The sequence below is a fragment of the Ranitomeya variabilis genome, chromosome 4 (assembly GCF_051348905.1).
Source record: "Ranitomeya variabilis isolate aRanVar5 chromosome 4, aRanVar5.hap1, whole genome shotgun sequence".
Classification (NCBI taxonomy): Eukaryota; Metazoa; Chordata; class Amphibia; order Anura; family Dendrobatidae; genus Ranitomeya; species Ranitomeya variabilis.
In genome coordinates this window covers 406,155,517-406,179,539 of record NC_135235.1, presented here as the reverse complement: position 1 = coordinate 406,179,539, position 24,023 = coordinate 406,155,517, and the positions used below count along the sequence as shown (strand labels likewise).

At 45.9% G+C, this 24,023-nt stretch overlaps 1 protein-coding gene across 4 annotated transcripts in view; it reads left to right on the top strand.

Moving 5' to 3' along the window:
- LOC143768960 (centromere protein Q-like) overlaps nt 1-24,023 on the top strand; it is a 143,586-nt gene that overhangs the window by 39,245 nt on the left and 80,318 nt on the right. For all 4 annotated transcript variants that reach the window (XM_077257568.1, XM_077257567.1, XM_077257566.1 and 1 more), the window contains exon 3: nt 23,922-23,976. In XM_077257568.1, the coding sequence (XP_077113683.1) occupies nt 23,922-23,976 (55 nt within the window). The remainder of the gene's footprint in view (nt 1-23,921; nt 23,977-24,023) is intronic.

Genomic DNA, 24,023 nt, shown 5'->3' with positions numbered 1-24,023 from the left:
AAGTAGGCCCGCATCCTCGACTGGTAGAGCTGACTGTTTTGAAGTGGAGGCGACTGCAGCGTCCACCTTAGGAATTTTAGTCCATGAAATTAACTCCTCATCATTAAAGGGGTACTTCCTTTTGGAGGCTGACGGGAGAAAACCTCTCTGGTCCTGTTTCTCCCACTCCCTTTTTATTAGTGCCTTAACCGCAGGAATTACTGGAAAGGCTCTTCTCTTCCTCTCTGCCAACCCTGCAAACATGATGTCTTGTGCAGTTTGGTCGTCTTTTGCATCCTCACAACCTATTGTATTCCTGATGGATTTTACTAGGTTGTCCACCCCATCAAGGGGAAAACAAGCTCGACCCTCAATGTCCGAATGTGTCGAGGAAGAGTATGACGCCTGCGAGGAGTCTGAGTGGATAACGCCTTCCTCCTCGGACTCAGAGCTGGATACTGCCTTTTCTTTACCGGATTTTTTAGGGGGGGTACTGGCTTGTGAGATGGCCTGTAATTCTTCTCTAATTATGGCCCGTATATCTGTGACCGACATAGATGGACTCTGCATTGTTTCAGTCATACATTGATTGCAGAGTTTTTTGGGGTGGGAATCTGGGAGAGGCTCGTCACATAACGCACACTGTTTCTGCTTAGATTTTTGTCTCCTTTTGGCCTGAGTGAAGAAGACATTTGTGGAAAAGAGTGTCAGCTTTATACACTCACCGGCCACTTTATTAGGTACACCATGCTAGTAACGGGTTGGACCCCTTTTGCCTTCAGAACTGCCTCAATTCTTCGTGGCATAGATTCAACAAGGTGCTGGAAGCATTCCTCAGAGATTTTGGTCCATATTGACATGATGGCATCACACAGTTGCCGCAGATTTGTCAGCTGCACATCCCAAAGATGCTCCATACAAGGCAGGATGGATCCATGCTTTCATGTTGTTTACGCCAAATTCTGACCCTACCATCCGAATGTCGCAGCAGAAATCGAGACTCATCAGACCAAGCAACGTTTTTCCAATCTTCTACTGTCCAATTTCGATGAGCTTGTGCAAATTGAAGCCTCAGTTTCCTGTTCTTAGCTGAAAGGAGTGGTACCCGGTGTGGTCTTCTGCTGCTGTAGCCCATCTGCCTCAAAGTTCGACGCACTGTGCGTTCAGAGATGCTCTTAGGCCTACCTTGGTTGTAACGGGTGGCGATTTGAGTCACTGTTGCCTTTCTATCAGCTCAAACCAGTCTGCCCATTCTCCTCTGACCTCTGGCATCAACAAGGCATTTCCGCCCACAGAACTGCCGCTCACTGGATTTTTTTTCTTTTTCGGACCATTCTCTGTAAACCCTAGAGATGGTTGTGCGTGAAAATCCCAGTAGATCAGCAGTTTCTGAAATACTCAGACCAGCCCTTCTGGCACCAACAACCATGCCACGTTCAAAGGCACTCAAATCACCTTTCTTCCCCATACTGATGCTCGGTTTGAACTGCAGGAGATTGTCTTGACCATGTCTACATGCCTAAATGCACTGAGTTGCCGCCATGTGATTGGCTGATTAGAAATTAAGTGTTAACAAGAAGTTGGACAGGTGTACCTAATAAAGTGGCCAGTGAGTGTAGGCAGAGGGGAATTACACTCACCCAGTGAAGCTGTACGGTACCGAAATAGGAGGTTGCAACTTTCTGGATCTTGAATCCTTGGTCTCGCTCCTGTGGCTGGCATCTGAGGACCTTCTGCTGGTTGGCTCACCTGCTGGGTCCACTGTTTTGCCTGGGGACGACATGTTGCATCGCCTGTGCGTTTGCAACTACCCCCTTTTTATAGGGCAAGATCCGGTCAGCTTTTTTTTTTTTTTTCATTACCCCACAGCGGTGTACTGCGCATGCGCGAAACCGCGCTTTCCCTCACCGCTGTGTGGGTGACCCGGAAGTGCTCCCTCGCCCCGGGGCAGTATGGGGAATTATTACACCGCTTCCACACACGCGCAGCCGCCATCTTGCTCGGCCTGCGCTATGGAGCGGTGTGCCGGCTGCCGCTGCAGCTGTGCCTCAGAACCCGGACCTCATACCTGCCGGTCCGCGTCTGGAGCTCCTTCAAAGCCGCACCTCTGCCGCGTTGTCTTGTGGAACCGAGCGGCCTCTCCCGGACCAGGCGTTCCACATGCCGGCCAGACGAGGGGGGAGCCGTCTAGCGAAGTCTCCCCCCGACGCTGCTTCTGGACTGCATCCCCTGCCGTTCTCGCGGAAACCGCACAGGCGGATGCTTCTAGCCCAGGTACGCTGTAGTTCGGAGAATCCAGAGATCCTGTCCCCTGGGAACAGGAAACCTAAACTGAGGAGGAGAGGGGGACTGCCCCCTTTTATGTCTCTGTAGGTTTCCTGTTCCTTGGGGTGGATCCCTATCTCTCCAGTGGGTGCTGTCATGGCGAAGGGTAAAATACTTTATATTATTTGTAGTGAGATTTCATAGAACACTATTTTGCTGTTTGCTTGCTGCTGTTAAATGAGATTATTATTACTACTGTGATACCGCCTGGTTTTGGAGAGTGTTCCCAGCCATATGTATTATGAGCATTCCCCTGTTTAATATATTTGTTTTATTTTAAACTAGCTGTACTACCCGGCTTCGCCCGGGGTAATAACTGCTGTTCGCAAAATAGAATGTGTTAACAAAAATTTATTCTGCACAAAAAAACCACAAAACAAATAGATAGAAATGTAATTATTAAAAGGCAAAAACTAAGCTAATAGAAGCATTTTACAAAATATATTTCAACACCAGAGATATTCCACACAGATTTAACTAAATTGGCCAAGTAATGTGAAGTAATCTTCTACTACTTAATCGAGAGCCTTTTGATAAACGACATTCTTAGTTTTTCCTTCAGGTGCAAAGACAAACAGATTTTTGGCTGTTCCAACTCTTGAACAGGCCACATAAAGTTAACCATGAGAAAAGCATGGAGATTGTAAATCTAAGCGAGCAGAAGAGCCCGGCGTTGCCTGGGCATAGTAAATATCTGTGGTTAGTTATAGCACCTCACTTCTCTTATTTTCCCATCACGCCTCTCATTTTCCCCATCACATCTTTCATTTTCTCCCTCACACCTCTCATTTTCCCCCTCACTCCTCTCATTTCCCCCTAACACTTGTCATTTCGACCTCACATCTGTAATTTTCCGATCACTCCACTATTTTCCCTCACTCCTCTCATTTTGCACTCACACCTTTTCATTTTCACCTCACACCTCTCATTTTCACCTCAGTATATACATGTTTGTCATCTCCCTTATATATAGTATATACCTGTATGTTATCTCCTGTATATAGTATATACCTGTATGTCATCTCCCCTGTATATAGTATATACCTGCTGTGTGTCATCTCCCCTGTATATAGTATATACCTGTATGTAATCTCCTCCTGTATATAGTATATACCTGTGTGTCATCTCACCTATATATAGTATATATCTGTGTGTCATCTCCTCCTGTATATAGTATATACCTGTATGTCATCTCCTCCTGTATATACTATATACCTGTAGGTAATCTGCTCCTGTATATAGTATATACCTGTGTGTCATCTCCTTCTGTATATAGTATATACCTGTATGTCATCTCCTGCTGTATGTAGTATGTACCTGTATGTCATCTCCTCCTCTATATAGTATATACCTGTGTCATCTCTCCTGTATATAGTATATATCTGTGTATCATCTCCTTCTGCATATAGTATATACCTGTGTGTCATCTCCCCTGTAAATAGTATATACCTGTGTGTCATCTCCTCCTGTATATAGTATATATCTGTATGTCATCTCCTCCTGTATTAAACCTCGTTCACACGTTATTTGGTCAGTAGTTTTACCTCAGTATTTGTAAGCTAAATTGGCAGCCTGATAAATCCCCAGCCAACAGTAAGCCCACCCCCTGGCAGTATATATTAGCTCACACATACACATAATAGACTGGTCATGTGACTGACAGCTGCCGGATTCCTATATGGTACATTTGTTGCTCTTGTAGTTTGTCAGCTTATTAATCAGATTTTTATTTTTGAAGGATAATACCAGACTTGTGTGTGTTTTAGGGCGAGTTTCGTGTGTCAAGTTGTGTGTGTTGAGTTGCGTGTGGCGACATGCATGTAGCGACTTTTGTGAGATGAGTTTTGTGTGGCGACATGCGTGTAGCAATTTTTTGTGTGTCGAGTTGCATGTGACAGGTTAGTGTAGCAAGTTGTGTGCAGCAAGTTTTGCGCATGGCGAGTTTTGCGCGTGGCGAGTTTTATGTGTGGTGCCTTTTGAGTATGTGCAAGTTTTGTGTGAGGCAACTTTTGCATGTGTTGCAACTTTTGTGCATGTGGCAATTTTTCCGTGTGTGCAAGTTTTGCGTGTGGCGAGTTTTCCATGAGGTGAGTTTTGCACGTGTGGCGAGTTTTGCATGTGGAGAGTTTTGCGCGTGGCGAGTTTTGAGCGGCGACTTTTGTGTTTCAACTTTTATGTGGCGAGGTTGGTGTATGTGTGGTGAAATGTGCGCTGAGGGTGGTATATGTGTTCGAGCACGTGGTAGTGTGTGGCGCATTTTGTGTGTGTGTTCATATCCCCGTGGTGGTGTGGTGATTATCCCATGTCGGGGCCCCACCTTAGCAACTGTACAGTATATACTCTTTGGCGCCATCGTTCTCATTCTTTAAGTCCCCCTTGTTCACATCTGGCAGCTGTTAATTTGCCTCCAACACTTTTCCTTTCATTTTTTCCCCATTATGTAGATAGGGGCAAAATTGTTTGGTGAATTGGAAAGCGCGGGGTTAAAATTTCACCTCACAACATAGCCTATGACGCTCTCGGGGTCCAGACGTGTGACTGTGCAAAATTTTGTGCCTGTAGCTGCGACGCCTCCAACACTTTTCCTTTCACTTTTTCCCCATTATGTAGATAGGGGCAAAATTGTTTGGTGAATTGGAAAGCCCGGGGTTAAAATTTTACCTCACAACATAGCCTATGACGCTCTCGGGGTCCAGACGTGTGACTGTGCAAAATTTTGTGGCTGTAGCTGCAACGGTTCAGATGCCAATCCCAGACATACATACATACACACATACATACACACATTCAGCTTTATATATTAGATTGATCTATTTAAAAGAATTTTGTAATTTAAATTTATTGCCTATGCCTCTTTTTCCCTAAATATATATTGGGGATTTTTTGGTTTAATATGATTATCTTGAGGTGTGCTGAATACGGTGTTAGGACTTGTGATAAAACTATCTGTTTGATTGTATATGAGTTGGCGACTCTACGTAAGCACATATTCAAACCTGATTTATGTTTGGATGTGACGTTCAGTTTTTTTTTTTATATTCATACATCACATTTAAAATTGACCACACATCTTCAGACCTCCAAAACAAAAGCAAAACCCATCAAGACACCACGTGCTGCATATTGTAGTAAAGAAAATTACTATATCAAATGTATTTTGTTTTGATTTTTTTTTCTTTTTTAGTCAAGCCATTTACCAATTGGATTAATTTATTTAACATTTTGATAGATTGGACTTTTATGAACGCAGCAATGCCAAATGTGGCTTTTTTTAAAATATCAATTGTTTAATCTTTACTGGGGAAAAACTGCAGTGATTTGAACTTTTGTGGGGTTTATTGTTTGTTTGTTCTGTTTTTCATACAGTAAAAAAAAAAAAATGTTTAAAATAATTTAATTGTCCCTTTAGGGGACTTGAAGCTACAATCAGCCGATTGCTTATGCAATATGTATAGTGAAAATCACGATCTCCTATGACCGCCAGCCACAAGCTGGCTTTCTCAGGAGAATCGTATTGACAAGCACTGGGGTCTTCATCAGTCCCTTGGCTGTCCTGGCAACCCATCGGCACCACGCATTCATGTCCTAGGCACATGCAATGTCGCCCCTGCCGTGCGAGGCTAACAGCTGCGGTTGTTAAAGACACACATTGGCTCATTAAGGGTACGTTCACACAGGACTTTTTTGCTGCTTTTTTTTGCTGCTTTTTTTAATGCTAATTTTCAGCTGCTTATAGGTGCGTTTTTGGTGCGTTTTTTGGTGTGTTTTTTTCATGCGTTTTTTTTTGTGGTATATGGTGAATCAAACATGTTTGATGACTACACCAAAGACACTCAGTTAGGCTACGTTCACATTTGCGGTCAGCGCCGCAGCGTCGGGCGCCGCAGCGGCGCCGCATGCGTCATGCGCCCCTATATTTAACATGGGGACGCATGGACATGCGTTGTGCTGCGTTTTGCGCCGCATGGCCGCAAGCGTTGGACGCAAGAAACGCTTCAAGTTGCATTTTTTTTGCGTCCAACTTTCGGCCAAAAAGGACGCATGCGGCGCAAAACGCAGCGTTTTAGCGTGCGTTTTGCCGCGTTTTTGTTTGCGTTGTGCGCTGCGGCGCCGACGCTGCGGCGCACAACGCAAATGTGAACGTAGCCTTAGTACTCAAGCACGCTCACATAACACGTTATCAGAGCACGTTCACATCACTAGTATTTACCTACTACCTAGTCATTTAATTTGTTAGAAAAGGACATATGTTAAGTTTTTTATTTACCAATCTCCCAGTGGAGCTTAGCATCGCCTTCATCCCAGCGGGGGAACAATTTACGGCAGATTACATGCCATGCATCTGCCTTTTTTTGACGATCACTGTAGTTTGGGCAAGCTAAATCCCAAATTACAGGCATTGTTTCCACCTTGCAAAAATAAATGAAAAAGTAATTACCAAATGCAAGATGAAATGAAGCCAACATTCATGACAAGGAAGATACAGACATACACATGCAGAACACATGAACATGTACATAACAGCACATGAGCATCGCAAAGTGTACCATTGCAAACAATCGGATAGATAGATATATCACAAATTAAAAAAAATATTACCTCCATGATTAGTTGGGAAACATTAATGCCCATCCTCCTATACCAAGACATGGCTAACACCTCACTACCAGAAACTCCCTCACAATAGATCACAATCAGGACACCTCACAATGGCTCTTCATACCTGACAATGGCTCACAATGGCTCTTCACACCTCACTACCAGGAACTCCCTCACAATAGATCACAATCAGGACACCTCACAATGGCTCCTCACACCTCACAATGGCTCACAATGGCTCTTCACACCTCACTACCAGAAACTCCCTCACAATACATCACTATCAGGACACCTCACAATGGCTCACAATGGCTCTTCACACCTCACTAACCACACCCCTAAGCTCTTGGCTGTGAGATCCCTTCCTGCTGGCCATGATTTTCTGCACAAAAAAAGCAGCAAATAATGCTACATGCGTTTTTGCAGCGTTTTTTTCATCACCCATTCAAGTCAATGGGTGAAAAAACGCTGCAAAAACGCAGCAAAAACGCTGAAAGAAGTGACATGCCCTATGTCCAAAAAAAGCAGCAAAGCAGAAAAAACTGATCAAACAAAAAACCAAGGTGTGTGCATGAGATTTCTGAAATCTCATAGGCTTTACTGGTACTGTAAAAAGCAGCTGAAAATTAGCATAAAAAAAGCAGCAAAAAAAAGCAGCAAAAAAGTCCTGTGTGAACGTACCCGAAGTCAGCCATAATCTGCCAAGAAAGATGTGGGCAAAGGAAGGGACATGACATATAAGATAAATGTACGTCATATGTCGTGAAGGGGTTAATTACATTGACTATGTTTGGGATCTTTTTCAACCTCAGAATAAATGTAAGAAGTATCTTGCTAACTTTGTCTTGTAGTTTTTTATCTTTCTAATCTAAATCCGCATGGTACCGTCACATTAAGCGACGCTGCAGCGATATCGACAACGATGCCGATCGCTGCAGCGTCGCTGTTTGGTCGCTGGAGAGCTGTCACACAGACCGCTCTCCAGTGACCAACGATGCCGAGGTCCCCGGGTAACAAGGGTAAACATCGGGTTGCTAAGCGCAGGGCCACGCTTAGTAACCCGATGTTTACCCTGGTTACCAGTGTAAAATGTAAAATAACAAACACTACATACTCACCTTCGCATCCCCCGGCGTCCGCTTCCTGCACTGACTGAGCGCCGGCCCTAACAGCAGAGCGGTGACGTCACCGCTGTGCTGTACTTTCACTTTACGGCCGGCACTCACAGTCAGTGCAGGAAGCGGACAGCGAGGGACGTGTGACAGACATCAGAGGGTGAGTATGTACTGTTTGTTTTTTTACTTTTACGATGGTAACCAGGGTAAACATCGGGTTACTAAGCGCGGCCCTGCGCTTAGTAACCCGATATTTACCCTGGTTACCACTGTAAAACATCGCTGGTATCGTTGCTTTTGCTGTCAAACACAACGATACACGGCGATCTGACGACCAAATAAAGTTCTGAACTTTAACCAACGACCAGCGATATCACAGCAGGATCCTTATCGCTGCTGCCTGTCAAACTCAACGATATCGCTATCCAGGGCCCTGCAACATCACGGATCGCTAGCGATATCGTTTAGTGTGAAGGTACCTTTAGTCTTGCTGGAGGCCTTGTACTTATAAATTGTAGCTGTGCTGACCAAGAAGAGACCTAGTATAAAGCTTGGGGAAGGGAAATAACTCTTACGCCACCCCATCCTCATATTCATTAGATGAATTTCTGCCAACAGTAATGTGTATGGGGGTCCTGATCAATTAATTGTTGGGAATTAAAATGAACCAGGAGACTAGTCAACTAATAGCGGCATACCATGCAGCTGCGATGGGGCCTGTGAGTCAGGGGGGCCTGCCTGGTGCCAGCAGAGCAGCAGCGGCTGACAGGAGGCAGGCTGCTGCGGCTATAGCTTGTGCCTGCTGCTAAGGAGACATGAATATTCACTGCACACCCATGGGCGTAGAGAGCAGTGAATATTATTTTCACTTAAATATCGGGTAGCAGGGCCGGCGTCAGCACCCAGGCTAGTGTCGGGGCCCACTCGCCATCGGGGACACCAAAGCGTTATGTGGACACAGTGTCTGTGCTGGTGCCTGCGACTGGGCCCCTTGCTCAGATCCCTGGCTCTTGCAATACTTAGCTCTCCTCAGTCCATCTCTGCGGTGTCTTCTGAGTCTTCCGAATGTGACGTTCAGGTCGAGGGTGCACTGAATAGTGCAGAGATCCAGAAGTCACTGATGGTGAGGAGTCTGGAGCAGAGCAGCTGCCACCAGCGAGAGGTGAGTATTTCATTTTTTTTTCTCTAGTAACCCCCACGACAGTACACCAGAGGATGTTACCCCTTTCCTAATAGGGACAGGAAATGTCAGCGATTAAATAACCCCTCCCACATCCTCCCCCCTCAGTGTTCTTTCCCGTTTTTACTAGGGATGAAGAGGTCATCCACGGTGTGCTGTGCCGGCAACAGGCATTGGGGTGAAAGTGATTCAGGCCGGGCAGCAGGAGAGCAGAGATTTACCTCTCCTCTCTGAGCGCTGCTCCCGTCTCCATTCTGGACTCAGGACCCCCCACTCCAGTTCGCACCTTTGGGTAAGGTCTGTGGGGGATTCTTCGGCTGGAGGCCTCTATGAGCTCACCAGCACCCTCTCCTCCTCCGGCATTGTGGATCCAGAGCAGCTGGGTGCGCACCTGCAAAGACTTCCGGGTCTGAAGACGGCGGCAGAATGTGACCTCACACGCCGGCTGGTTTCAGCATACAGATAGGATTATTGCGTTCCACACTGGAACGCATAGGCAAATTACAGCCTATTTTACAGCCTAATGGTGTTGGCTGGCCCCTTCCCCCCCCCCCCCCCCCCCCCCACACACACACACCTGGACATCGGAGGAGGTCCTCTAATCGCAGGACAGGTGCTGGAGTCTGGTCACCCATATAAGAGCCCTGGGCAAGGAAGACATCTAAGGTAGGACCACTGTGTGGTAAACAGCATGGAGATGTCAGGCTCCTCTTGCTCTGCGTCTGCAGATCTCAGCACCCTCCCGGTCCCAGTGAGTGCTCTGACATGGGGTGTCCATTCCCTGTTTGCCAGTTTAGAGCCTTATTATTCCTTCTCCTCTTTCTTGTAGGAGGACAAGGAACCTGCACCAGGAAGCAAGTCCAAGACTTCATGGAGATTTGCAGTCTGTACAAAAAAGCTGGCCTCTTCGCATAAGAAGACACTATGCAAAGAGTGCACTGAGAAAGTCATCAGGGAAGAGCAACCATCCTTGATGGAAGAAATTAAAGGCCTAATCCAACAGGAGATTAAAATCTCCCTTGCCGCTTTTTCCCAGCCCGCACTCTCTCCCAGTGTCCCTCCAGAAGCTAAAAGGAGGAAGGTTAATTTAGAGGAGGAAAGGAATGATGACTCGTAGGATGAAACGTCGATCCCAGACAAACCTCTGGAAGAAGGCGAATTAACCCTGGACTCAGAGATCTCCCAACAGGAGAGAGACATTATTTCTTCTCAGATGATATAGAGGAACTCCTCATGGCAGTAAGGAGGACCATGGAGATTGAGCAGGAGAAGACTGCCCAGAAGGCACAGGAAGAAATGTTCCGGGGTCTCTGTTCTAGGAAGAAGCCGGTATTTCCCATTCATAAAAACATCCAGGACCTGGTCTTAGAGTGGGAATCCCCAGAAAAGAGGCTGACCAATCCAGCGGAGATGAAGGACAGGTTACCTGTGGACGACGAGACGACATCATGCTAGTCAGAGATTCCAAAGGTCGACGTTCAGAGTGCTCGGGTAGCTAAGAAGACCACACTACCATTTGAGGATGCCTCACAGTTGAAGGACCCTCTGGAATGCAAGATTGATGGGCTACTGAGGAAATCATGGGAAACCTCGGCATCTTTACTGAATACCAATGCCGTATCTACCTGTGTGGCCCGATCGATGTAATGTTTCCTGGGGAAGTTGGAGGAACACCTGTCCACAGGTACTCCCAGAGAGGACATCCTAGCTTCTCTATCTCTCCTCCAGAAGGTAACAGGGTTCCTAGCAGATGCCTCTGCTGAATCCATGAGAGTGGCAGCAAGATCGTCAGGGTTGTCAAACTCTTCAGATGAGCACTTTGGCTGATATTTTGGAGCGGGGACATGACTTAAAAATTAAGCTGTGTTCTATCCCCTTCAAAGGCAAATACATGGTTGGTCCTGCCCTCGACGAGCTGTTAGAGAAGGCTTCAGATAAAAAGAAGACCTTCCCAGAACCTAGGAATGCTAGGAAAAGACCCTTTCGCCCCCAGCAAGAGCATACACCTCAGTACAAGGGGAAGGGCAAGTCAGGTCGTGTAGCTACACGAAAGGGGGAAAAGACAGAAATCTTTTTTTCACCACTCCCAGAGACAAAAGCCATGACGCCAAAATAGTAGGAGGTCGCATCTCAAACTTCCTTCCACAGTGGCACAAGATCTGCACAGACCAATGGACTCTTAACATCAGTCATGGAAGGAATAAAGATAGAGTTTGCTTCATATCCTCCAGAAATGATAAAGACGATGCGACTGTCCTCTCCAGTGCTACAATACACCTTGATAGCGGGAGTAAAAAACTTGTTATCCACAAAGGTAGTCTCCATAGCTCTGGAAAGGGAACGAAACGGGACATTACTCAAACCTGTTCCTCATAAAGAAACCAAACGGGTCCCACCGCATTTTAATCAATCTGAAACACCTGAATTGTTATATCATACAGAAGATTCAAGAAGGAATCTGTCAGGTCAACGGTACCTCTGATTGGGCAGGATTCCGTCATGGCTACAATAGACCTACAAGATGCATATTATCACATCCCTATCCATCCAACTTATCAATGATTCTGAAGATTTGCAATTGCCCTGGAAGAGTACACATGCGATTATCAGTTCAGTGTCCTCCCATTCGGTCTATCCTCTGCTCCTCGGATCTTCACAAAAATCATGTCAGAGTTCATGGCATACATCAAAGGTCAGCACATACAGTACAGACCAAAAGTTTGGACACACCTTCTCATTTAAAGATTTTTCTGTATTTTCATGACTATGAAAATTGTACATTCACACTGAAGGCATCAAAACTATGAATTAACACATGTGGAATTATATACTTAACAAAAAAGTGTGAAAAAACTGAAATTATATCTTATAATCTAGGTTCTTCAAAGTAGCCACCTTTTGCTTTGATGACTGCTTTGCACACTCTTCTTGGCATTCTCTTGATGAGCTTCAAGAGGTAGTCACTGGGAATGGTCTTCCAACAATCTTGAAGGAGTTCCCAGAGATGCTTAGCACTTGTTGGCCCTTTTGCCTTCACTCTGCGGTCCAGCTCACCCCAAACCATCTCGATTGGGTTCAGGTCTGGTGACTGTGGAGGCTAGGTCATCTGGCGTAGCACCCTATCACTCTCCTTCTTGGTCAAATAGCCCTTACACAGCCTGGAGGTGTGTTTGGGGTCATTGTCCTGTTGGAAAATAAATGATGGTCCAACTAAACGCAAACCGGATGGAATAGCATGCCGCTGCAAAATGCTGTGGTAGCCATGCTGGTTCAGTATGCCTTCAATTTTGAATAAATCCCCTGCAGTGGCACCAGCAAAGCACCCCCACACCATCACACCACCTCCTCCATGCTTCACGGTGGGAACCAGGCATATAGACTCCATCCGTTCACCTTTTCTGCGTCGCACAAAGACACGGTGGTTGGAAACAAAGATCTCAAATTTGGACTCATCAGACCAAAGCACAGATTTCCACTGGTCTAATGTCCATTCCTTTCGTTCTTTAGTCCAAACAAGTCTCTTCTGCTTGATGCCTGTCCTTAGCAGTGGTTTCCTAGCAGCTATTTTACCATGAAGGCCTGCTGCACAAAGTCTCCTCTTAAGGCCGGGATCACACACAGCGAGATACGGCCGAGTCTCGCAGGTTAAAACCAAGCTCTGGCCCGGCACTCCAGAGCGGAGCATGCGGCCGCATAGCAATAAATGGAGCTGCACGTTCCGCTCCCAAGTGCCAGTGCCAGAGCTTGTTTTTAACCTGCGAGACTCAGCCGTATCTCGCTGTAGTGTCTGCTGCTAGAACTCTGTGTGGCATTGACCTGGTCTCTTATCTAAGCTGCTGTTAACCTGCGATTTCTGAGGCTGGTGACTCGGATAAAATTATCCTCAGAAGCAGAGGTGACTCTTGGTCTTCCTTTCCTGGGGCGGTCCTCATGTGAGCCAATTTCTTTGTAGCGCTTGATGGTTTTTGCCACTGCACTTGGGGACACTTTCAAAGTTTTATCAATTTTTGGGACTGACTGACCTTCATTTCTTAAAGTAATGATGGCCACTCATTTTTCTTTACTTAGCTGCTTTTTTTTCTTGCCATAATACAAATTCTAACAGTCTAGTCAGTAGGACTATCAGCTGTGTATCCACCAGACTTCTGCACAACAGAACTGATGGTCCCAACCCCATTTATAAGGCAAGAAATCCCCCTTAGTAAACCTGACAGGGCACACCTGTGAAGTGAAAACCATTCCCAGTGACTACCTCTTGAAGCTCATCAAGAGAATGCCAAGAGTGTGCAAAGCAGTCATCAAAGCAAAAGGTGGCTACTTTGAAGAACCTAGAATATAAGACATAATTTCAGTTGTTTCACACTTTTTTGTTAAGTATATCATTCCACATGTGTTAATTCATAGTTTTGATGCCTTCAGTGTGAATTTACAATTTTCATAGTCATGAAAATACAGAAAAATCTTTAAATGAGAAGGTGTGTCCAAACTTTTAATCTGTACTGTATGCATAGTTCCATACGTCGACGACCTTTTGTTTGTGGCTCCTTCAGTACCCATGCTAAAGGAACATCTGCAGATTACGACCCAGATCTTATTGTCTCTAGTCTGGATAGGGAACCTCAAAAAATCACATATGGTTCCTACAACAACAAAGACATTCTTAGGAGTCCTACTAGACTCACACAGCCAAACATCTTTCTTGCCCAAACAAAAACAGATCTTGCAATGTAAATAGTAATACACTGGCGCTGCACTATTCAGGAGACACTAAAACAACGCTGCTGCTGGTGATCAGACAGGGTCTGTGTAAAACCCTGCTTGGTAAGATAATAAAAAGTGAATATAGAGATTATCACCTGCGCTAGAGGGGTGCGTTGGTAAATGAAATGAATATATGGACACAGGGAGAATAGTTGTGCAGATACGATAATCAAAGAGCAAAGACGCCAGACAGAATGGTAGATTACACAAGCACTTACTGCATGGATCTGTAGTGGCGCCGAAGCGTAGGGGCACTGACGAAGAAGGAACTTATCCTTCGAAACGCGTTGGTTTGTGTCCCTGTACGCTCCCCGTCCTTACTTTTTTGTGTGACGTCACACTCTAGCCACGCCCCCTTCACGCTCCGCCACTGCTTCGGCGTTGCTTCCGGCCGGGGCACGCCAGAGGCAGACGGTTCGTTCTAACCCCCCGTGACCAGCGAGGAGCTACTCAGCGGACTTTACCCCTCTGCTCCACTCTACTACGGGACTCAATATTGGACACCTCTTGGGAAAAGTTACAGCTACGCTTCGGCGCCACTACAGATCCATGCAGTAAGTGCTTGTGTAATCTACCATTCTGTCTGGCGTCTTTGCTCTTTGATTATCGTATCTGCACAACTATTCTCCCTGTGTCCATATATTCATTTCATTTACCAACGCACCCCTCTAGCGCAGGTGATAATCTCTATATTCACTTTTTATTATTTTTTTATTTTAAAAACAGATCTTGTTAAAATCAAAGATAAAGATACTACAGAGCAAGAAGGTGGTGTCATTAAGATGGTCCATGTTGGTTCTCGGATCTATGACATCCTGCATCCAGATGGTAGCATATGCACAAGCACACATCAGAACACTTCAGACTCACATCCTGGCAAACTGGGACGGATCCCCATAATCCTTGGACAAGAAGATCCGAATGCCACCTTGTGTAAAGACCTCATTGACATGGTGGCTAAAAATAACGAACTTAAGCAAAGGGGTTCCCTGGACGCACGACCCAGCGATCACTATAAAAGTGGAAGCCAGAGGGAAAGGATGGGGAGCCATGGTATCTCAACACGTATTCCAGGGATGCTGGTCAGATGAGATAAGCCATCGATCCTATCCTCAAACTTCAGAGAACTGGAGGCAGTAGAGGAGGTCTTCAAGACCGCAGTAACCCTAGTCCAGGATACCCATGTCAAAATATGCTCAGACAACATGACAATAGTTGCCCACCTTCGTCATCAAGGAAGTACAAGGCACGAGGACCCGAAGGCAATATCAGCCAGAATATTCTTGTGGTCTGAAGAACACCTTCTCTCCCTGTCCGCTCTGCACATAAAGGGTGCGGTAAACATACAGGCCAATTTTCTGAGCAGAACAGAAATCCATCCAGGGGAATGGAGTCTAGATCCTGAGGTCTCTCAGATACTGACCAGAAGGTGGGGCCATCCATAGGTAGATCTAATTGCAAGTGGACAACGCAAAAGTGGATTAATATTATTTTCTAAATCAAGCCGATCCCTGCTTAGGTGTAGATGTGTTAGCCAACTCATGAACATTCACACTGGCCTATGCCTTCCCTCCATTACCAATCCTACCAAGGGTTCTACAAAATATAAGAATGGAAAAGGTCAAAGTAATATTGGTAGCACCATTTTGTCCCAAAAGAAGCTGGTTCAGGACCCTTGCCAACCTCAGGATAGAAGGACCGGTAGAGCTATTGCCCGGTCAGAAGCCTCCTCCACCAGAGGCCAGTCTTTCATCCGGATCCCGAGAGGTAACATCTGAAGGCCTGGCTTCTGAATTCTCAATCCTGAAGACCAGAGGATTGTCAGAAAGGGTCATTAGGACACTACAGAAAAGCCGAAAGGCAGTAACAAACTCTATATACCAGAAGATATGGAAGACTTTTATCTCATGGAGTGCACTAAACAACCTAGCCCACACCAGCTGAACTTAGCTCAGATCCTGGATTTTCTGAAAGAAGGGCTAGAGAAGGGTCTCAGACCTAGCACCCTCAAAGTCCAGGTGGCGGCCCTAAGTTCATATTTCGACCAGACGTTAGCTGACCACCGATGGATTAGAAGATTTATGGCAGCAGCATCTCGCATACATCCAAGAGCTACGAACTTAGTTCCGTCCTGGGACCTCAATTTGGTCTTGAAGGGGCTCATACTACCACCTTTTGAGCCCTTGTCATCCATAGATGTAGACATACTCTCCAGAAAAGCAGCCTTCCTGGTAGCAATAACTGCAACCAGGAGAGTGGGCGAATTAGAAGCTCTCTTCGTCAACGAACCCTACATGAAGATACTGCAGGACTGACTTATTCTGCGATTAGATACATCATTTCTTCCCAAATTAGTCTCACAGTTTCACAAGTCTCAGTAGATAATTCTTCCCTCCTATCAAGAGCCGGGAAATAAGGAAGAACCGTTCCACACTTTGGATGTTCGGAGAATGGTACTCCATTACCTTCAGGTGACAAAAAAAAATTACCAAGGACCAAAACCTGTTTGTTCACCTTCAAGGCCAGAATAAGGTGAAGAAGACTTTCAGATCCACGATGGCCAACTGGACCAAGAGAGCAATCTCGAAGGCATATCATGTCCAGGGCCTTTCACTGCCAGAGAAATTTACTGCTCACTCTACCAGAGCAACATCTATCTTCTGAGCCGAGAAAGGCAGTGCTTCCATTGAGCAGATATGCAGAGCTGCTACCTGGTCCTCGGTCCATACATTCTCCAAGCATTACGGGCTAGGACCTGATGTCAGAAGAGGACTTGGCCCATCCCTAAAACATTACTCTTGGGGTACTGCTGCGGTGTGCTGTCATGGGGGGTTACTAGAGAAAATAGAATTAGACTTACCGGTAATTCGGTTTCTAGTAACCCCCCACGACAGCATGGGTAATCCCTCCATTATATTTTAATTCTTTAAAGAGAATAAATATAATTTGAAGCATTCTTTCTCCTGTGGCCCTTTATAATAACACTGAGCGGGAGGATGTGGGAGAGGTTATTTAACCTCTTTGACATTTCCTGTCCCTATTAGGAAAGGGGTAACATCCTCTGCTGTGCTGTCGGGGTGGGTTACTAGAAACCAAATTACTGGTAAGTCTAATTCTATTTTTTTTTTCTATGTTTGGAGAATTCTATATGGGGATCATCATACACTGTATATGTGGCCCATTATCCATGGAGCTTCATATATGGGGTCCATTATACACTGGGGCATCATACATGGGACCCATTATACACTGGAGCATCATTTATGGGGCCCTATATATATAATATATATTCTTTATGGAGCAATATGTGGCTCATTATACTGTATGGATCGTTATATTGGGCTCATTATTCTGTCTGGAGCAATATATGGGATCCATCATATACTGTATGGAGCATTATATGGGGCTCATTATACTGTGTGGAGCAATTATATGGGGTCCATTATTCTGTATGGAACAATATATGGGGCTCATTATTCTGTATGAAGCACTATGTGGTGCCCTTTAGGCTACAGTCACACTATCAGTATTTGGTCCGTATTCTACATCAGTATTTGTAAGCCAAAACCAGGAGTGGGTGATAATTCCAGAAGTGGTGACGTGTTTCTGTTATATTTTCCTCTGATTGTTCCACACCTGGTTTTGAATTCCAAATACTGATGTAAAATACTGACCAATAGTGTGACTGGAGCCTAATACTGTATGGAGGACTATACTGTCCGGTTCTGATCCATTGTAGAATGTACAATAGATGTCACTCATGCAATATAAGAAGTAAGTGAAATCTTTGGCATTGTATTACACCTATATTTCCCTGCCGTATCTGTACATCATGAATTGTGGTATGTGTTTAAAGTGGCCCATGAAGACCTGGAGCCGGCCCTTGGGATATGGGGACCCTGCACACCAGGATGGTGATGAGGGCTATGTATACCTGGATTGCGCGTGTGTGTGTATGTATGTGTATGTATATAATCTCATACAGTACAGACCAAAAGTTTGGACACATCTCACTTAAAGATTTTTCTGTATTTTCATGACTATGAAAATTGTATATTCACACTGAAGGCATCACAACTATGAATCAACACATGTGGAATTATATACTTAACAAAAAAGTGTGGAACAACTGAAATTGTGTCTTATATTCTAGGTTCTTCAAAGTAGCCACCTTTTGCTTTGATGACTGCTTTGCACACTCTTGGCATTCTTTTGATGAGCTTCAAGAGGTAGTCACCGGGAATGGTCTTCCAAGAATCTTGAAGGAGTTCCCAGAGATGCTTAGCACTTGTTGACCGTTTTGCCTTCACTCTGTGGTCCAGCTCACCCCAAACCATCTCGATTGGGTTCAGGTCTGGTGACTGTGGAGGCCAGGTCATTTGGCGCAGCACCCCATCACTCTCCTTCTTGGTCAAATAGCCCTTACACAGCCTGGAGGTGTGTTTGGGGTCATTGTCCTGTTGAAAAATAAATGATGGTCCAACTAAACGCAAAGCGGATGGAATAGCATGCTGCTGCAAGATGCTGTGGTAGCCATGCTGGTTCAGTATGCCTTCAATTTTTAATAAATCCCCAACAGGGTCACCAGCAAAGCACCCCCACACCATCACAGCTCCTCCTCCATGCTTCATGCTGGGAACCAGGCATGTAGAGTCTATCCGTTCACCTTTTCTGCGTCGCACAAAGACACGGTGGTTGGAACCAAAGATCTCAAATTTGGACTCATCAGACCAAGGCACAGATTTCTACTGGTCTAATGTCCATCCCTTGTGTTCTTTAGCCCAAACAAGTCTCTTCTGCTTGTTGCAGTGGTTTCCTAGCAGCTAATTTTACCATAAAGGCCTGCTGCACAAAGTCTCCTCTTAACAGTTGTTGTAGAGATGTGTTTGCTGCTAGAACTCTGTGTGGCATTGACCTAGTCTCTAATCTGAGCTGCTGTTAACCTGCGATTTCTGAGGCTGGTAACTCGGATAAACTTATCCTCAGAAGCAGAGGTGACTCTTGGTCTTCCTTTCCTGGGGCGGTCCTCATGTGAGCCAGTTTATTTGTAGTGCTTGATGGTTTTTGCCACTGCACTTGGGGACACTTTCAATGTTTTCCCAATTTTTCGGACTGACTGACCTTCATTTCTTAAAGTAATGATGGCCACTTGTTTTTCTTTACTTAGATGCTTTTTTCTTGCCATAATACAAATTCTAACAGTCTATGCAGTAGGACTACCAGCTGTGTATCCACCAGACTTCTGCACAACACAACTGATGGTCCCAACCCCATTTATAAGGCAAGAAATCCCACTTATTAAACCTGACATGGCACACCTGTGAAGTGAAAACCATTCCCAGTGACTACCTCTTGAAGCTCATCAAGAGATTTCCAAGAGTGTGCAAAGCAGTCATCATAGCAAAAGGTGGCTACTTTGAAGAACCTAGAATATAAGACATAATTTCAGTTGTTTCTCACTTTTTTGTTAAGTACATAATTCCACATGTGTTAATTCATAGTTTTGGTGCCTTCAGTGTGAATGTACAACTTTCATAGTCATGAAAATACAGAAAAATCTTTAAATGAGAAGGTGTGTCCAAACTTTTGGCCTGTACTGTACATATATGTATGTGTGTGTGCGCACGCACGCACGCACGCACGCACGCACGCACACACCATACATACCAGGATGGGGGATATTAGTACAGAATTGACCATTTTCTCTTCAATTTTTTTTTCTATTTTCCTCCTCTAAAGCCTAGGTGCGTCTTATGGTCCCAAAAATATGGTATTTCTCAGTGAGAGAGTGAGTATGCAGTGGCAATAATACTGTAGGACTGCCTTATATTCTATGAGGGGGGCTACATTATATTCTATGCTAGGGACTACCCCAACCCTTGCGATATCATTAAGACGTGTACTACCTTTTTTTATACCCTGATATTAGCGTGTTTTACAGCACAATTAGTGGTCTTGTATTTATTTCTATGTAGATAGTGGGCCCAAGGTGCTCTAGTCCAACACTGGGAATCTCCCTTTGTGTGTTTGTGTATAGAAAGAGACATGTCGGACACTCGCAGTGTTCGGGGAGAAGCTTTCAGGGACCCCCCTGTCCGAATAGCCTATTTTACTTGGTCCCCTGTGACTTTCAAAAGTATGATTTTCATAGTCAAACATGTATGGCTGAACAGGGCTGCCACTAGAAATTTCGGGGCCCCATACTGGCAAAATTTCTGGGGCCCCCTTGCGACTCTGCCCAGGCTCCACCCCAGCCCCGCCTCCACGCTCCACCCCTCAAACTGTCCACAGTCCCACCGCTCTCTCTTGGAAAAACTCCACTTCTCACCTATCACACATTGACAGTTCCTATCACCAGATCACACATATAGCCGGCAGCTTTTGTTTTGGCCAAAAGATTTTTTAAGCCACCAAAATGACAAGGTAGACACTTTTGGCCAGGCCCTACTCTACTGTAACCTATTAAATATTTGTTAAAATATGCAATACAATTTAGGTATATTTTTATTTATTTTTTAAATTTTTAAAATGACCTATAATACCACATACAAGGAACAAATACCACAACACCATGACCAGACACCATATTATTACCACAGTGACCTATAATACTATCTACAAGGCACAAATACCGCCACACCATGACCAGATGACATATTACCACCACAGTGATCAAATAATATCAAATACAAGGAACAAATACCACAACATCATGACCAGACCACATATTACCACCACATAGTGACTGAATACTACAATACTGATCAATAATAACAACAATAAAAAAAAACCACAATACTATCACCATAAGTGCCATTATACACAGGAGATCTGTACTTAGTATGCAGTGTCTGTGTACAGGTAATCCAGTGATCACCAGTGACATTATACACAGGACCTCTGTATATAGTATACAGTGTATAGGTAACACACTGACTCACCAGTGACGTCTCTAGGTGAAGTCCTTCATCTTTCATCCCGCACAGACCGCCATCACTTCATCCAGCCAGGGCTCATCTCTGCAGGAAATAACAGTTATCTCGAGTTCCACTTGCAGAACACATTACCTAATTTTCCCAACTTCTACATTACACCACATGAAGAAGGCGACATAGTATCACTCTACACAGTAATAGGACCGCCCCTCCATTTAAAACACTGTACTCAAAAAATAAAATAAATACATCACTGCAGTAATAATATCCCTTAATTAGCCCCTATCTAATATATAATTGCCTAGAATACTACTTCCTGCAATTTGTGCCAACTTCCGTGGCTTTGTCCGGAGCTAATGTCCGGAGCTAATGTCCGGAGCTAATGTCCGGAGATAAGTGGCGTCACCAGTGTCCTACACCCAGGCAGAGCACAGGGGCCCCAGGCAGCCTATGGGGCCCCAGGCAGAGCACAGTGGCCCCAGGCAGAGCACAGTGGCCCCAGGCAGAGCACAGGGGCCCCAGGCAGCATATGGGGCCCCAGGCAGAGCACAGGGGCCCCAGGCAGAGCACAGGGGCCCCAGGCAGCATATGGGGCCCCAGGCAGAGCACAGTGGTCCCAGGCAGAGCACAGGGGCCCCAGGCAGCTTATGGGGCCCCAGGCAGAGCACAGTGGACCCAGGCAGAACATGGGGCCCCAGGCAGAGCACAGTGGCCCCAGGCAGAGCACAGTGGCCCCAGGCAGAGCACAGTGGCCCCAGGCAGAGCACAGTGGCCCCAGGCAGAGCACAGTGGCCCCAGGCAGAGCACAGTGGCCCCAGGCAGAGCACAGGGGCCCCAGGCAGAGCACAGGGGCCCCAGGCAGCATATGGGGCCCCAGGCAGAGCACTGGGGCCCCAGGCAGAGCACAGTGGCCCCAGGCAGCATATGGGGCCCCAGGCAGAGCACAGGGGCCCCAGGCAGCATATGGGGCCCCAGGCAGAGCACAGTGGTCCCAGGCAGAGCACAGGGGCCCCAGGCAGCTTATGGGGCCCCAGGCAGAGCACAGTGGCCCCAGGCAGAACATGGGGCCCCAGGCAGAGCACAGTGGCCCCAGGCAGAGCACAGTGGCCCCAGGCAGAACATGGGGCCCCAGGCAGAGCACAGGGGCCCCAGGCAGCATATGGGGCCCCAGGCAGAGCACAGCGATATTTTGGACCACTGTGCGGTGTTTCAGACCCCCTGTGTGATGTCTGGGGCCCTGTTCTTAAGTATATTAAAGATTAAAGTAACGTATATTAAAGTATATTATAGATCAAATTTGACACGTTTATGAGCACCATTGAGTGATATACTCAAGAATGACATAATTTTTCAACATTTTATGGTTTCAAACTGTAAACACTCAGAGTTTTTTTTACTTCAACCAGAAAACCTTAACGGTTCATAAAAAACTTGACTGTTCAGGATATGATAAAAGTCATAGTATTCTGAATCTTTAACTTATAAAGATACCTTTACATGGGGTGATTATTGGTTCCAGAGAGGCTTTCGGCCGATAATCGTACACATGGCTGGTGACAGGACAATACAATATAAACGTTCAAAGGTAAACACTGATAACATTCAAATCTAATATATAATTGCCTAGAATACTACTTCCGGCAATTTGTGCCAACTTCCGTGGCTTTGTCCGGAGATAATGTCCGGAGATAAGTGACGTCACCAGCGTCCTACACCCGCTCAGGGTGGACAAAGATATATGCCTTCGTGGTGCGCGGCACTTTTCTGATTGGTTGCCGCCTGCCGCGAGCGACCAATCAGAAATGTGCCGTACTGTCAAGAATTGTCAAGAGCTGGTGAGTGCAGCCATTTTTTGTTCTTTCTTACTATTATTTATTAATTGTATTATTCTTACATTTGAATAAATAAAGTATATATGGATTCTAGACTCCCGATTCTTTAGAATCGGGCTGCCATCTAGTGGTAATAATATTCGCCATCCTAGCCCCCGTGTGTCTCATTCCTGGCATCAGCCGTATGTTCTCCCATCCTGCCCTAATGAGTATCCATCCTGCCCCATATGATCTCCCCATCCTGCCCCATCTGTCTACATCGTATCCATCCTGCCCCATGATCCAATCCTGCCCCATCTGTCTCCAATCCTGCCTCCAGTGTCTCCAATCATGCCCGTATCACCATTCTGCCCCGTCTCCAATCATGCCCCCGTGTCTCAATTCTGCCCCATCTGTCTCCAGTAATGCCCCAGTGTCTCCAGTAATGCCCCAGTGTCTCCAGTAATGCCGCCATGTCTGTCATCCTGCCCCCTGTGTCCAGCTTTCTGCCCCCTGTGTCCAGCTTTCTGCCCCTGTGTCCAGCGTTCTACCTGTGTCCAGCTTTCTGCCCTGGGCCCCCCGGATCGCCGCTCTCAATAAAAAATAAATAAATAAACAAGTTCTGCTTACCTGCCGCGCTCCTGCTCTCTCCACGCAGCTGAAGCGTGCACTCGCCGGCGACTGACAATGACGTCCGACGCCGGCGACATGCATGCTGCGGCTGACGTCAGCTGCCAGCCTCAGATTGGCTGGCGGCTGGTAACTATTGACGTGCGGGCGCTGGCCCGCACGTCAATAGCGTTAAACAGCTGCAGCGCCGACCGCCGCTAAGGGCCCGGTTCAGCCTGCGGGCCCCCTCTGCCCACCGGGCCCCATACGCCAGTCACGGCTGTAATGCCCTGATGGCGGCCCTGTTGCTGAAATCATGCTGCTAGTCTTTGATAACTGTTGTCCTGTGAATCACTTTAACTTATTTGACAATCAAAGTTTTAAAGTATGTTTTTCTCTGAAATACCACAGCGTGTCAGTCATACGACCAGGCTACCCGTTGATTGGGCAGCATGTGTCTGCTTTCAGGTTCCCTTTAAGGGGATTTTTACTTTAACCTTGCACACAGAGCCCCCACTTCTGTAGGCATTGAATTATGTCAATGGGCTGTATCTTGGTACACTGGAGGTATTAATAGGTGAAATCAGGACTTGTTTTCTGTCCACAGGTCAAGAAACATAAGATGCATGGCTCAGAAGAACAGACCTCTGGGAAAAGACAGCGTAAATGACAAAACACATCATTATTTCTGGCACAGCTACTTAGATTG